This window comes from Poecilia mexicana, unplaced genomic scaffold (assembly GCF_051168715.1).
Source record: "Poecilia mexicana isolate PSO_F unplaced genomic scaffold, ASM5116871v1 scaffold_16, whole genome shotgun sequence".
NCBI classification, from domain to species: Eukaryota; Metazoa; Chordata; class Actinopteri; order Cyprinodontiformes; family Poeciliidae; genus Poecilia; species Poecilia mexicana.
In genome coordinates this window covers 1,145,104-1,160,738 of record NW_028263385.1, presented here as the reverse complement: position 1 = coordinate 1,160,738, position 15,635 = coordinate 1,145,104, and the positions used below count along the sequence as shown (strand labels likewise).

General features: G+C 36.7%; 1 protein-coding gene across 2 annotated transcripts in view; it reads left to right on the top strand.

Annotated features, from left to right (window-relative positions):
• pear1 (platelet endothelial aggregation receptor 1) overlaps positions 1–15,635 on the top strand; it is a 60,133-nt gene that overhangs the window by 30,898 nt on the left and 13,600 nt on the right. For both annotated transcript variants that reach the window (XM_088014284.1, XM_014969105.2), the window contains exons 3-6: positions 1,628–1,729; positions 1,809–1,909; positions 6,317–6,409; positions 12,670–12,916. In XM_088014284.1, coding sequence (XP_087870410.1) covers positions 1,628–1,729; positions 1,809–1,909; positions 6,317–6,409; positions 12,670–12,916 — 543 coding nt within the window. The remainder of the gene's footprint in view (positions 1–1,627; positions 1,730–1,808; positions 1,910–6,316; positions 6,410–12,669; positions 12,917–15,635) is intronic.

Genomic DNA, 15,635 nt, shown 5'->3' with positions numbered 1-15,635 from the left:
ACCAGCTCTCTCCACTGAACTCACATTTTAACTTCTTTTTCTTGAAAGTTTCTGAGATTAATCCAAGAATTTCTGTTTTTTTCTAACAATTGTTTGACTTTTGAAACTGAAATTTTACAAAAAAAAACTTGAAAATTTCTGAGGTTGAAAGTCAAAAGTTTTTCAACTTTCCAAACTCTGAAATTTCCAAGTCATGGATAGATAAAAAAGAGGAGTAAGTTTCCACTAAAAAACTTTAACATCAGATATTTTCTAAGAAACAAGGAAATTTCTGAGTTTGAAAATCAAAAATGTTTAACCTTTGAAACTGAATTTCAAAATAACATAGAAAATATCAAAAATATTTCTAGAACCAATAACATTTCTGAACTCCAAAACTCAGAGATTTGAAAGGAAAAACTGAAATTTTGAGAATATCAGAAATCTTCTAGAAAAAACAACAAGGAAATTTCTGAGTTTGAAAAGTTGAAAATTTGCTTGAAAAAATAGTTGAGAAATGTTCAACTTAATCTGAGAAATTTTTCAGAAAAAACTAAGAAATTTATGAATTTCAAAGTCAAAAGTTTTTGACCTCAGCTCAGAAATTTCAAAGTTTCTGCCTGGAAAATTAAAAATTAAATTCTCCAAAAGAAATTTTTTGTCAAATGTTCGACTTTTGGAAATCTATAGAAAAACAAAACGTCTTTTTCACCAAGAAACATCAGTAATTTTGAGTTTAATCTAAGAAACTTTCTTGATAAAGAAAGAAAATTTCAGAGCTCCAAATTCAAAAATTTACAAGAAAAAAAAAAATCGGAAATTTCTGAGATTAATCAGAAAATTTTTGGATTATTTTTGGAAATTATTTTTGCTTCCTTTTGTTCTATAATGGCCCTGATATGTTGTTATACAACATAATTTAAAAAAAATCTTATTATTCATAAAACATTTTATTTAATAGATATTTTGTAATTTTTTCCCTTCATTTTTGTGAAAATCACAAGAATAAAACACGTTCATGCTGATATTATACATTTTATCTCTGTTTTAGTCCCATGTATGTTTTGGAATCCCCCATTAATAAAAAAAATGTATAAAAATATTCTCATCTAGAGACAGGTTTATTATTGTTAACCTTTGCTTCATGAGCTGTTAATGGGCTGATGAGCGTAAATAAAACACCCTCCAGGCGTGACGGTGGATCTGATTTATTGCTTGAAGAACATTTTCTGAAAATCCATCCTGGACGGTTATTGAATTATTTCCTTTAAAGCCACAAATGAGGATCATCAAAATCATTTGGTGTCGCCCATCTGGGAATCGTGTCAGACGTTTTGCCCCTAATTTAACCAGCAGATGTGGATACATTTTCCCGTTTAACTGAATATTTTCCGGTTGAGGTTGAGGTGTGACTACTGGATCACCAGAATCAGGACAACAGTGAATCTTTTGGGACATAAACGTCTGAACCTGCAGTCTGTTCACCAATTTGAACATTTTGGGAAAAATTACAGCATCTGTGTTATTTATTAGCTCTCTGTAAGGCACAGCAGGGGATTAAAATGGCAGACTTTTCCGCCTCATAGCTCCTCAGTTAACCCCAACTGCTTCTTTAATCACATTTTCTGCTTGTTTTTCTGCTTTTCAGCTACACCACCTCAGTGAAGGAGTCCTACTCTCACCCCTACGACCATGTGACGGAGGAGCCGTGCTCGGACCCCCGGACGTCTTACAGATGCTCCCGTCACAGGTTCTGCTTCTCCTCCAACCCCTGACCGTCGGTCTTTACATCCAGGCTTCCTGTCTGACTGACTGTGGGAATCTTTCAGGATCACCTATAAGACGGCGTACAGGCAGGCGGTGAAGACTGAGCACCGCAGGCGGTACCACTGCTGTCCAGGCTACTATGAGAGCGGAGGCCGATGTGTTCGTGAGTGGAACTTTTATTATTCTTCATGCAACACCAACGATGACTTAAACATAAAATCTCTGATTTCTACAAACCAGATTTTAATTTTCCCCCCTTGTTTCTTTTCTTGCAATAAATAAATTACAAATGACAGAAAATAATCAGTGCAGAACTCTGTCAAACTGCAATGTCACAGCAGTTCATGAGCTGCTAAAATGCAGTGTGAAACAAACATATAAAAGCTAAAAGTAGCTAAAATGCTAATGTTGACATTAATTCTGTCAATAGCATGCTAGCTATCACTGCCATGTTGACCAGTAATCACTTTGCATTTAGTCTGTTCACATTAGCATTTAGGTCAAAACTAGCTGAAAAACTAATGTTAGCTAAAATGCTGTAAATAGAAACCCTTCTTGAGAGAGTTCAAGACGGGTTTCACGTCCTCCTGAACTCTCTCTTCAAAGTTATTTTCTATTTTCCCTGTTTGTTGACTGTTGGTCTCATGCTGGTATTTAGCCTTAGATTGAGTTTTCCACTTGTGTTAAAGTTAGGCAACATGTTGAATAAATTTAAAGCATGCTATTAAGTCAGCTAGGATCAGCATTTGTATCAAAATTAGGTAACATGATCTCATATTAGCTCAGATGCTAACATTAGCATGATGGCTATCACTAGTATGTTGACCTACACTAACATACTCCTTTCAGTATAAAAAACCATCTTAAAGCTAATAGTAGAGTAAATGCTATCAGTCAGATGTTGGCTAACAGCAACTCTCCTTTCCGGTGTGGTTTGAAAATAAAGTCATATTTTTTAAAACTAGATCCAATTTCAATGGATTTTTTTCACCTTTTTTTTCTTCTGAAAAGTAAATTAGAAATGACAGGAAATAATAGATGCAGAAAACTGCTTAAAAAGCTAAACTGTAAGGCCACAGCAGTTTATAAGATAAAATTAGCTAAAAAAGCTAAAGGTAGCCATGCAGTGTGAAATAAACCTTGTAAAAGCTATCACTAGCTAAAATGCTAATGCTGACATTAATTCTGTCAATAGCATGCTAGCTTTCACTGCCATGTTGACCAGTAATCACTGTGCATTTAGTCTGTTCACTTTAGCTTCTCTTAGCCACTATGCTAACATGTGTGCTATCACCAGCATGTCGCTTAACCTTAACTCACACCATTAAATCAATTAGGATTAGCTCATCAAAATTAGCTGGTTGTGGTATTTCTTCTTTCTACTTCTCAGCCTAACTTGATCTCAACTTGTCGTTTGTTTTGGCGAGTAACAAAGTCACATTTAAGCACAAATGTAGCAAAATTTCTTGCAAATATTTCTAAATTAGCACCAAAAATCTGTGATTTTGATTGCAAATAACCATAAAAACAATTGCAAAATCCTGGATGGAATGATCAGTGTGTTTGTATAAATTCCTCTTTATGAAACAGATCCAGATGTGTCAGATTAGGTCACTAGTTAATTTTGAAAAGCAGTAACTTTAACTCCATACAAGCTACAAAGTGGTCTTCAGTGTTTTTTTAAGTGGTGTAAATATTTTTCATGTCAGCAGGGAACAGATTGTTTTCCTCTCTGTCCTGTGATCGAGTACAAGAACAAATTATTCCCTCCTTCTGAACTTATTCCCAAATGGGTTCTAATAATAGTCCTGAATATTTTCCACATTGTCATCAGAGCAGCTTTTTTGATTTCTCTGCTAATGGATGCGAATCATTCTGTGACCTGAGTCTGGATGTCGATGAATCTGCTGGAAAACACTCAACACTGCAGCAATTAGCTGGAACAGCAAACTGCTTATGGCTGCTGTGGTTTTTCACTGAAACATCTCATTTTCATAGAAAGCTGCTTTTCTTTTCCCCCACTGTGAGCCGGCGCAGTTTGTGGGACATAAATAAGCCAAATTATGGGTTTGATTTTCACTAAAGCTTCAGAAATTCAAACTAAAACATATCAAATGAGTTTGGCTTTCGTTACACGTAAATCACCCAGATTTTGTCAGCTAAGCATCTTTTAGAGTTTAAGGACTGGAGCTTCACTGTTTGCAAAGCTCAGGTTTTGATTCAGGACATTTTCAAAGCAGAGAGCTTTTCTTCCAGGGGCGTAGCCAAAAGGGGGCAAATGGGGAACAACTCCCACACAGACATTTTTATACAGGTTTTCTACAGATTAGCTGTGGCAGAAGATTCTTTAGAGATTGAAAAAAAAAAATCAAAAAGAGTAAAAAAAAAATCCTAAAACAAAATGATGCCACAATATAAATAATTGTGGTATCATTGTGTTACAAAAATAAAAACAGAACACAAAAGCATCAAATTCTCGAGTAAATGTATCATATGGAATGACATAAAATAATAGTAATTATAATAAGCAGATAATTAAATAATGATTTAAAATAAGACAAAGTTTTCTTTTTATTTTAAGTTGTACAACTCTACTTATAAATCTGGATATGTCTAAGAACTAGTAATAAAAATAATAATGTGTTATATTTTTAGCACATTTTACATTTACAGACATTATATTGCTAGTTGCATTAATTCACTTATAACATGGAAAATGTCTTGTTATAAATGTGCCAATAAATAGAACAAGGAATTTTAAGGAAATGTTGACGTACAACAAGTTCCTATATGCTACTGAAAGTTATTTTTAAGTTAGTTTTATTTTGATAAAACTAACAAACAAGCTCTGATAAACACATGAATTTATGAGAGCGTATTAGGGCCAATGTAGATAGAAAAATATAAATTTCTGCTAAAAAAAATCATAAATTGTGAAATTAATCTCAGAAATTCTCTAGAGAAAAAATTATGAGTTTGAAAAGTTAGAAATCTGCCAGTAAATACTCAAAAATGTTTAGATTAATTCTCAGAAATATTCTAGAAAAAAAAGAAAAGGTATGCCTAAAAAGTGAAATAAATTTAAGAATGATCTCAGAAATCTTGACAAAAACTTTGAAATGTCTGGATTTGAAGTCAAACATTTTCCAAAGATTATACAAAAAGTCACAATAAAATAAATCTAAACTGTAATGAAAAACCCAAAACTATTAAAACTCTGCTTCTGCCATTGGTCCAGTCCTTTCATAGCATGATGCTGCCACCACCATGTTTCCACAGACCAGTCAGATCGGCTTGTGTAAACCAGTGAAACCAGTGAAACCATATGAAGTTCCACCTCCGTGTGGAAGCATCTGATTTGAGAGGAGCTGGACGGTAATAACAGTGTTTCTCCGCTCTGCAGTGGAAAACGCTGTGAGGATAAACGGTCGTCGTTCAGCAGAGACGGTCTGGGCTGCAGCTTCAGCCCGGCTCCTTTTCCTTTGTCCTCAAACATAAACGCTTCGAATGAGAAGCCAGGCGTGACCTGATTTTCAGCTTGCAACGTGTCATCTTCTCCAGAAAGCAGCACTTTTAATTATTCCAAACATGTCTAATTACATGTAATCATACTTACCTCTTTGGTCTGATGACACGTCAGAAATCTGCCTCGTTTCCACACGCTGGCGAGGAAAAGGGACAAAATAATCAGTGAAATTGTTGTTTATTGACGAGTTATGCAAGAAACCAAATACAGATTTGTGGTGAATAATCATCTGCTGGTCATAATTGAATGTTTGTGAAAGAAACGTAAGTGAGGAAGCTTTACGTCGCTTCCAGCTGGTGAGAAACTTTTAGACGCACAGGTTTGTTTTATTCACGATTCAGAAGAGACAAAATGTCAAAGTTTATTCATAAAATACATTTACAACACAAATGTTTACATCAACAGAGTTACAGCCTTTAAAAATGAATTTGAGCATCTTGACTTTACTGACATTTTCAAGTGAAATGGACAAAAACAGTAACGGAGAACGCCGACCCAACCTGCGGCTCAAAACAAAGAACCAACAAAAATGCATTTTTAAATCAGTTTTTTTTTAATGATGGAATAATTGCAACATTTTTCCACAGCAGACTGACATTTTAATCTGTAATTTTCCCATAAAAGAGAATTTATTCATCCTCTTTTCACAAACGTTTAACGTTTTTCTTCATTTCAAAAACAACAAATTTACTATAAAACATTATATGTTCTTTTTTTTTTTAAAGATCAAGTAATATTAGCAGCTCTGGCAGTTTTGTTTAGGTGGACTAAAGGGTAAAATGTATTTTTCTCCCATATCATCTGTAACTTTATTGCACCTGAATTTCCCACTGAGGAATAATAATATATATATTTATTCTATTATCTATTATTGTAAAGATTAAAGACTGAAGGAGCTGCTGCTTCTTCGTTTTATAGTAATCCGTCTCCTTGCAGCTTTTGAAACGCCTCATGCTGAATTAGAAATAAATGTCCATTATATTGCTTTGATGCTTTAAAAATTAAATGTATTTAATTACTAATGTGTCTCTTTCTGATTAACAGCTCACTGCAGTAAGGAGTGCGTCCACGGCCGCTGCGTCGCTCCGAACCGCTGCCAGTGTGAGAAAGGATGGCGAGGCGACGACTGCTCCAGCTGTGAGGCTCATTTCCTCTCATTCATGCTTCATTTTTAAGCTTTTTCTCTGCAAAAAACTTTTTTCACAAGCTGCTTTTTCATTGGACATATAACTGCATAATTTGACAATTAGGAAATAAATTTCTTAATTGAAACGAAAATTTACGACAGTTTACTAGAAAAAAAGTTAATTTCTGCCAAAAAAAACTCAGAAATTTTTAGATTAACTTCAGAAATTTTCTAGGAAAATTGGAAATTCATAAGTGTCAATAAAAATTTGCTCAAAAAAATTCTGAAATATTGAGATTAATCTTGGAAATATTAGAAAAATTTGTTTTAGTTTAATTTCCAAAATTAAAAAAATAAAAATCATAAAAAAATTAAAATATTTTCAACAAGAAATTTCCAAGTTTTTTTCTAGCAAATCTTTGGAAATTTAATCCTCCTAAAAAGTTTTGTTTTTGGATGAAGAAAATAACTATTACTATTTCGTTAACATAAAAAAACACCATTTTGCAGTTGCAGCGTTTCCACTAAGTAGAAATTCAACTAAAATCACACATGAATAAGTTTTGTTCACGTGAAAAGTCATTAAAAAACACGCTGCTACATCATCCTCCAGCTACTTCCTGTCGTCTTCTTTGTGGTTTCTGGCAGTAGTAACATCCGGTTGTGGATCACGTGAAATCGTGCAAAACAAGTGTTTCCATTGCAGTTTAGAAAAATAAACCCAATTCGATGAGGCCAAAGAATCCACCTCATCCTTTCACCAAAACTTATCGACAAATGAAATTTTGTCAAAACTGGTTTGTTTCCATTTAGCAAATTTAATTTTGAAATGTCAAATCGTGTGATTATATGATCAATGGAAACAAATGACAAATTTGTAATGGAAACTCAGCTACAGGGTAAAACCAACATAAATAAGAGGAAGTGATTATTAGCTAAGTGGAGCTTTCTGCATCCATCACTTCCCAACAGAAGGTTTTTCAGAGGGAGCAGCAGGGGAGCATGACACCATGCCATGAATCACCCAGCGCTCTCACTCCAGGAAACCGTTCAAGTTATGAAACTCTCTTTAATTCACTCCTCTGCTCAGAGTAAACTGTAAAAATAGGCCAGTTTTTAGGGTATTGTAGAGGTGAAACGTGTAGATAAGGCTGAATGTTGAGCGGTTATATAACGCTTAGCTCTAACCCACAGCCACGTTTTCCAAAGATGATGTTTCCCTCCTGGAAATGAAGTTTTCCACTACCTTTTCTCCTCAGTCAGCTGGGTCAATAGTACACTGCGTTTCTCTTTCCTCTGGTTTTTCTCTTTTTTTCCCCTCCCATTATTTTGCAAAACTCTCAAATTAGCTGCAGCGTGTAGCGGGAGGATGGGGAAGGGAAATGGAAAATGTGACCCCACTCTCCTTCTCCTCTTACTCTGCCTTCCAAACCCTCACTTAAGTTGTCGTTCTGCTTCTCCGTCTGTTTTCTCCTCAGTTCTTCTGTAACGTTTTCGGCCGAATATGAGCCGACGCTTCCTGTTTGCCTGCGTGTTTGACTTCTCTGGCTGCGGGAAAGAGGAGAGGGTCCCGATGTTTTCATACGTGGTGAAGATTTAAGGCGCAGCCACAGTGTGCTCTGCTTTACGAGCAATAAAACGCGTTTTGGAAACGGAGAGATGGTGTAAAGCTTGGAAGTGTCGCGCCGCTCACCAAACCAGCAGTGGGGAGCGTTTATGGAGCTCATATTCGAGAGCAAACCATTTAAGATAAAACTCTGAGGGCATAATTAACTATTAATTGTGTCAGAGGGAATTCATGTGAGTTTTTATGCAAATTCTGCTTTGGATCATCCTTAAAAATCTCCCAAATTCAGTTCAGAAGTACTTTATTTATCTCAAAGGGGAATTAAATGATGTCAGATCATCCAAGTATCTTCAGAGATTCACTGCGGTTGGTGATGCTGTTAACGACCTCCAGTAGCAGTCAGTATTCCAATAAATACAGGGCCTCTGACTGAAGACTGATGCTGTATGAGAGTCTCATCATGACATGCTAACAGCTCAGTATTTGGACAGTAGCGACGATATTTCATAGCAACACGTCCTGGATGACATCATCTGTTGGCTAGCACTGCTAACCCACCTCCTTTGCTTTTGCCACTCCTCTTTGAATTGGTCTGGTTAGAAAACCTCCTTTTCTCTTCCTCATGGATTGTGAGGAAATAACTGTCCAAACCAGAAAAAATAATGAATAAAAGTAAAGAAAAAGAACAAGTTTGGCCCAACATAGCAGAGCTACGCCAACATGCTGCCACCATGAGCTGGTTGTTCTACCGCAGCAGCTTTGGACAGCATGTAAAAGATTCATCTTTCTGACCTCCAGCGTAACATGCAAGGGGTTCAAATGTAAATATTTAAGACTATATTATGTATGAATGTGACACTGTGTGGACTAGAGAAAGACCAGTTTTATGTAGCATTAATACTAACTCTGGAAAAAGAACAGCCCAAATAAATCCATAAAAATCCCAAAATTAATTCAACATGTCTGCTATTAATAAACCTGTGGCTGTAGCTGGGTGTTCAGTTCCGGTCCGTTTTTTCTCGCGCTGGTTCTCAGCGGCTGTCAGAGGCTGCAGGCCTGCAGAGCCTTCAGCGAGTCACTCAGTGATCTGGAGAACGTCTGTATAAACATAATCCGCTCCAGCTGAGATCCTCATTACTCAACCTGCCGCGGTGTGAGCCGACCTTTGCGCTGTGCCCACACAGAGACCAGGAGAAGCTGTGATTCTTTATAAACAGCAGGAGGCAGCGAGCTGTCCTCCACCTTCCTGCTGTAAACACCGCAGCCATGGTGGGGGTTCGCTTCAGGCCTAATTTGGTTCCATTCTACACTCCGACGGATCGCCAGCGGAAATTATTGGGCTTTTAACGTCATGGTCGAAACCAGATGTTTACATACACCCAATACAAAGATACTGAAGTTAAATCAGAACAAGCTTTTCTTGTTTTAGCTTAGCAGAGTTGGGTAGTAACTAGTTACATGTACTTGTATTTACTTGAGTAACCTTTTAGAAAAAATGTATGTTAAGGAGGATGCACTAGTTCCACAGGCAGATTATTTCACTTGCTACTAGGAGTGGGAGATATTGCCCAAAAAATTACATCACCATATATATTTAAAATACCTCAATAATGATCACAGATGATATTCCACATTTTCTTTCTTTTTCGTGGGGATGTCGATTTTTTTATATATATACAGATCTGGAATAAGTAAGAGACCACTCATAAAATTATTAGTTTATCTGATTTTACTCTTTATATTAATATGTTTGAGTAAAATGAACATTGTTCTTTTATTCTATGAACTACTGACAGCATTCCAAGCAAAAATTTAGTATTTATTTGCAGAAAAAGATGCAGCGCTTTCATACCTCAAATAATGCAAAGAAAACAAGTTGGTATTCATTTAGAAACAACAATAGGGCTGTAGAGATACAATAATCTCATGATACGATACACAATATTCTGCCCACGATACGATATATATTGCGATATTCAGCAAACGATACAATTCACTACACTTTTGCAATTTTCTGAAAGATTTTAGAGGGACAGAGTGATTTTGAATTAATTTAACTGAAAACTCATTAAAAGCACCAACTACACAATACCTGGCTCTGGTTGGACATGAACACAGACTTAAAGTCTATAGCTGGACAAAATGAATCAAAGAAGTGGTGAGAAAACATGTTTCTTTTAATTGAAACAGTACAAACTGTAGCTTACATGCATTTGTAAAGTAAATAAAGTGCACCAAGTACCTGCTCTGAATAGTTTGATACCTTTTGAACCTCGACACTTAACATCTGAAGGAGTCACTCTAAGCCTGATGACCTAATCAGTCTCCCTGCGAAGCAAGCAGTGAGTGAGCAAGGTGACAGTTGGATGTTACGATACTTGCGGATGAATATCGATGTTTTTCCTAGAAAAGAAAATATCGATATATATCGCAATATCGATATTATTACACAGCCCTAAACAACAATCCTGATGTTTTAACTCAGGAAGAATTCAGAAATCAATATTTGGTGGAAAAGCCATCAGGTTTTCAATGGGGTTCAGTTCTGTGGACTCTTCATTTTTTCCAGAGCTCTATATTTTTTACTTTTCATAGCTTAAAAAATATTAATTTATATACAAAATACCACAATATGTTAAATGTGTCAAAGAAAATACAAAATAGATAAATAGAAATGTAAACTAAATGGGCTGATAAAAAACAGCCTGAAATCAGCTAACACATGGAAATAAAAATACTTAGATAAACAAATTGTTATGGTTTGATTAATATTAGTTTTACAGGATGTTTAAAAAGTGTTTCTCCCTCATGTTTTTCTTAAATCGCAAACATTATGTGCAAAACTAATAATTTAGCATATGACAGTTTATTTTATCACCCATGTTTTTTTACTGGTATTATCCTGAATGATTTGAAATGGCTCAGCCCCAAAGTAACAAAATATTTTTCTGTTATGAGTGAAATAATCTGCCAATGGAACTGTTATTTTTTGTCAATATTAGGGAAATATTTCCTTAAAACAACCTTCTGCATCTTGCTGAAAAGCTACTTGCGAGCTAGTTTTGTCTTTTTTCAAGTGCACAAGAAACTAGACCAAAAGTTCTTGGTAAGATTTTGTGTTTTTACAGTGCAGCTGCAGACGACAAGATGTGATGAGAACACAAATGACCTGCAGCTCAGACTGACTGTTGCTCCCAAACGAAGGATTGTTCAGCTTGAAATCTGTGGAATCATTCTTGTCGCCCCTCCATGAGTTTCGTCAGCATTACTGGAGATGATGTGTTCTCAGTGAAAACGCAACGCAGTTGAAGTAACTGAGCAGAAATCTGAAGAATGCAGCTCTGAACCAATCTGAGGACTTTTCATCATGAACTGAAATCCAAAACTTGTGTGAAACTCTGCGAGGAAGCAAACTCCTCCAGAGCCAATCTGTGATAGTCACCGCCAGGAGCTCGTCTTTACTGAAACCCTCGTGTGTTTCAGTCGGTAATCTGACACCAGAGCGACTCTAATCCTCCTCTTTCTGCTACAAGAGCAGCAGACGCCAAGTCCATCACCGCTTTTCTGAAACGAATCTGATGCTTGTATGACATGAGGTCGTAAACTCCTGCAGAGCGAGACAGACTGTGACTGAGAAGAATTAAAAAAACATTCAAATGACCAAGAAATCCCTGCAGGAAAGATGCAAAGATAACACAGATCTTCAAGTTGTTAGATTTCAACATGGGAAAACAACAAAGGGTTTATGAAACAACTAAAGCTGCAGTATGTAACTTTTATGAAGAATATGTTTTATAGATATTTGTTAAAACTCTCACCATGTTTTACTCTCCAGTAAAAGTGTTTATCTGCTATCATTGGTGGCTATGCTAACTAGCTACAGCATAAATTTACATACTTCATCTTTAAAGGGATTTATTGTGTTTATTATTATTTATTATGTTTTTTATTATGTTTTTATTATGTCTGGTTACTTGCTGCATTTTGCCCATTTTTATGCTTCCATTTAGATTTCTACGGATCTAAATGAGTCGTTTCAAAAACTTACAGAATATAAAGTCACAACACAGCAGGCAGTAACTGCAGTAAAGCCCACCCTGTTACCTAGCAATCCCAGCTGAGCTCCAGCATGTCTGGTCAGCTGGTTTTATTACTGCTTGCACTGTACAATGGCTGCTGGAAAACACAAGAGTGTTTTTGCTGTTGATTTACCACCCAGAAACTTGGGGATCAGTGATCGGCCGATGCTTACAAGTGAAGCCGATCTTATTTCCAGATCTTATGTTCCTGAGCAACATAAGATCTAAAAATCAGCCACTGTCCTCTCCTGCTCTGCAGTGAGAGATGTTTGACTGACCAACCAGGTCATGCATTTGAACTTAATAGTCACCTCACTGTTGCCAACTCAGAGACTTTCTACCTACATTTAGCGAGATTTCAGACAAAACAGTTGTTTTGGCACTGGCCAAAACTGGAATCGGCAGGTCAGGCTTTTTAAAGATCAGCAATTAGCCAGAAAACTGCATTAGGTGCAGCCCTACCAAAACACTTGCTGCATTCTTTCTGGTTGTGCAGGAGGGTCTACTAATGCTTCTCAATGATGTGTGGTTGTATAACTGTGCATCTGTTTGCATTAACTTCATAACCAAACTGTTGGTAGGGAAGCTGCAGCGTCGTATTTACCACTGTGTTTGTGTCCTTCAGCCTGCGACGACAGACACTGGGGTCCAGACTGCCAGAAGGAGTGTAAGTGTGAGAACGGTGCGCTCTGCGACCCGGTCAGGGGCGTCTGCCAGTGTCCGCCCGGGTTCATCGGACGCCTCTGCGAGGACTCGTGTCCGGCCGGGACCTTTGGGAAGGGCTGCCAGCAGAGGTGCAAGTGTGGCAACGGAGGATCCTGCAACAAAGCAACAGGAGAATGCACATGTCAGAAGGGATTCACCGGGACTTTGTAAGTTCAGCAACACGAGGAAACACAGAGATGGGAAAATGGAAAACCTGTGTGTGAAAATCAGAGTTCACCCCTCTGAAAGTCATCAGATGCACGAATGACTTCCAACAAAGGCAGTTTTGTTACTTTAATGCTCTAAAGCAGTTTTTCAAAATGGAATATAAGTTAAAAGACAAAACACACAATCTCATAAATAACATGAGGAAATTGTCTTATAATAAATTTATCTGCCGATGGAACTAGAACTTTTTCATCAATATTATGGAAGTATTTAAAACAAGCTCATATATGTAGCTAAAAAGACACATGTAAGTTAGAATAGCCTTATTTAGAGTGTAATAAGATATTTGCACAAGAAACTAGACCAAAACACTTGTCTAGTATTTGTCTAGACAAGTATTGTCTAACTTTTCCACACTGATTCTACAGTGTAGAAAAAGTGTTTATTGTGTCACAGGAGAAATTCAAGAAAATGTTTTTTGCCATTTCCATCTTTCTGATTGGCTGCCAGTGAAATCTATCAAGTTGGTTTGATCCTGAAGCTGGAAATGGAAAAGGCCGAAGGAACCGTCCAGTGGCTCTGCCTGGAGAAACCTGCTGCAAAATATTCCACTGTGGTGGAAAATGTATCTGGTTATATATTCACAGCAGAACTAATGGCCAACTAAAATCACAATAGTGAATAAAACTGAGAAAATGTAACATTTAAATGTTACTTTACATATATTGTAGTATTGTCTGTTTGGAGGCCTCCTCTGTAGAGCACACAGTTGCACGTTAACAACAAACTTAGAGGCACAAATTTCTGTGCATCAGTCAGAAAAATGTTAAAATGCCTTTTTAAACAAGCTGAAGGGATTATTCAACTTTTGAACCATCAGAGAATGAAACTCCATCCGAGACCCTTCAGAGTTCATCAGAAACCCTGAATAAAAGCTTTTATGCTGAGGTTTGGGCTGCAGGGTGGGGCAGTGGTTAGCATTTTAGTTTGCAATAAGAAGGGCTTGGCGTCACCACGTTTCCATAGCAACCACGTAACATAAAGCTGCGGCGTTTTCTAAACATCTGTGGGATTTCAACTAGGACCGGGTTTGATGTGAAACAATGGATGATTGTGTGGAAAAGCTCCTCAGTCCCATGTTAAAGGAAATACCGAAACTTTAACAGCAAAGTCAAATTAAAGACAGAAAATATGAAGTTTATAGTTCAGACGCATTTTTCTAAACATCTGTAAAAACAGAAAAAGGCTCCAAAGACAGAAAGTTACACGTTTTTCAAGAAAATTTATCAGATTAATCTCAACATTTCAGTTTTTTCTCGCAAGTTTTTGACTTTTCAAACTGAAAAATTTCCAAATTGTTTCAAGAAATTTCAGAGATTAATCTTAAAATTTCTGTTTTTTTGGGGGAAATTTACTCCTCTTTTTCTTCCCAACTATGTTGGCCCTGATACACTGACATAGAAAACAGAAATAATAAAGAAAATGCACTAAAATAATGTTATTTCGCAGTTTCTCTCCCACCACTTATGAAAATAATGTTGAAATATTTCCAGGGCTCAAAATGTATTTCAATAAAAAACCAAGTGCCATAACTGTTTTTCTCACTAACAATTCTGGTAAACAATGTCACTGAAATAGACTCATACTTCTTATTTGCACATTAATCTGAATTTTAAAGAAACTTTAAAGAGTAACTGCTGTTTTAAACCTACTTGGTGTTGGGGTCACCAAGTTTCCATAGCAACCAGGTAAAGCAGAAGAGTTTCCTAAAGGTCACCGTCATGTGCACTTAGTTTTTCTCTCTCAGCGTTTTGTTTGGCTGCACAATAACTGTATGGAAAGTTTATGTTTTTGTGCATTTAAATAAAATTTTTAGTAATTTTTTTTAACGTCCCAAAGTATAAAAGTATCAAATTAAATGAGGTTGTAGTCAGAGGTGGATAAACTACCTAACGGTTTACATAATAGTAAAAAATAATACTCCAAAAAGTTTTTTTTTCAAAGTTACTGAAGTAAATGTGAATAAATGTAAAAACTGCCAAACAGGGTGTAATCTATTTTTAATACTTTAAATCAAGGCACTTTGTAGCCTCACATAAATCCCCCCTGAACCGCGTTTCTTTTATTTACAGCTATGGAGCCGTTCAGGTTGGATTTGTGGATGTTTTTTCAGGTGGAGATCGACTGCCTGCGCTTAAGGTTCAGACTTTAGGCGAGAAATCTTAACATTTCCATTTTCAGAGCTAAAATGAACACAGTCTACTTCCTGATTTGGTATGAGGCATCTTTAAAGCACTCCAAGTATTTCTTCAGGGAGACTCTTTACTCGAGCTTCATTACAGATCGCTTCATTATCTTAACTTTCCCTGTAGGTAAGTCAGACGCGGATCTTTTATGGCTTTAATGAGGGGCTGTTATGCGTTTCTCCAACTTAATTTGGAGATGGAAAGACACCCCGATGGTCTGCTCCATGACTCATCCGTTACGCCCAGCTTTTAGCCGCCCCAGAAGACAAGTAAACAAAACTCTTCCCCACAACGCATTTACAGAGAGAGCCCATCATCCTGCCAGTTTCAAACCTCAGCACCTCTCACTTCAGGGAGGAAAAAGCAGAAACTTGGCAACAGGGAGGATGAGACACAGCCCTGTAGTGAGTTACGAATATTTGAAGTGTCCATTTTACCTCCGGGATGTGTTCACAAAGTTTCATCCAAACGT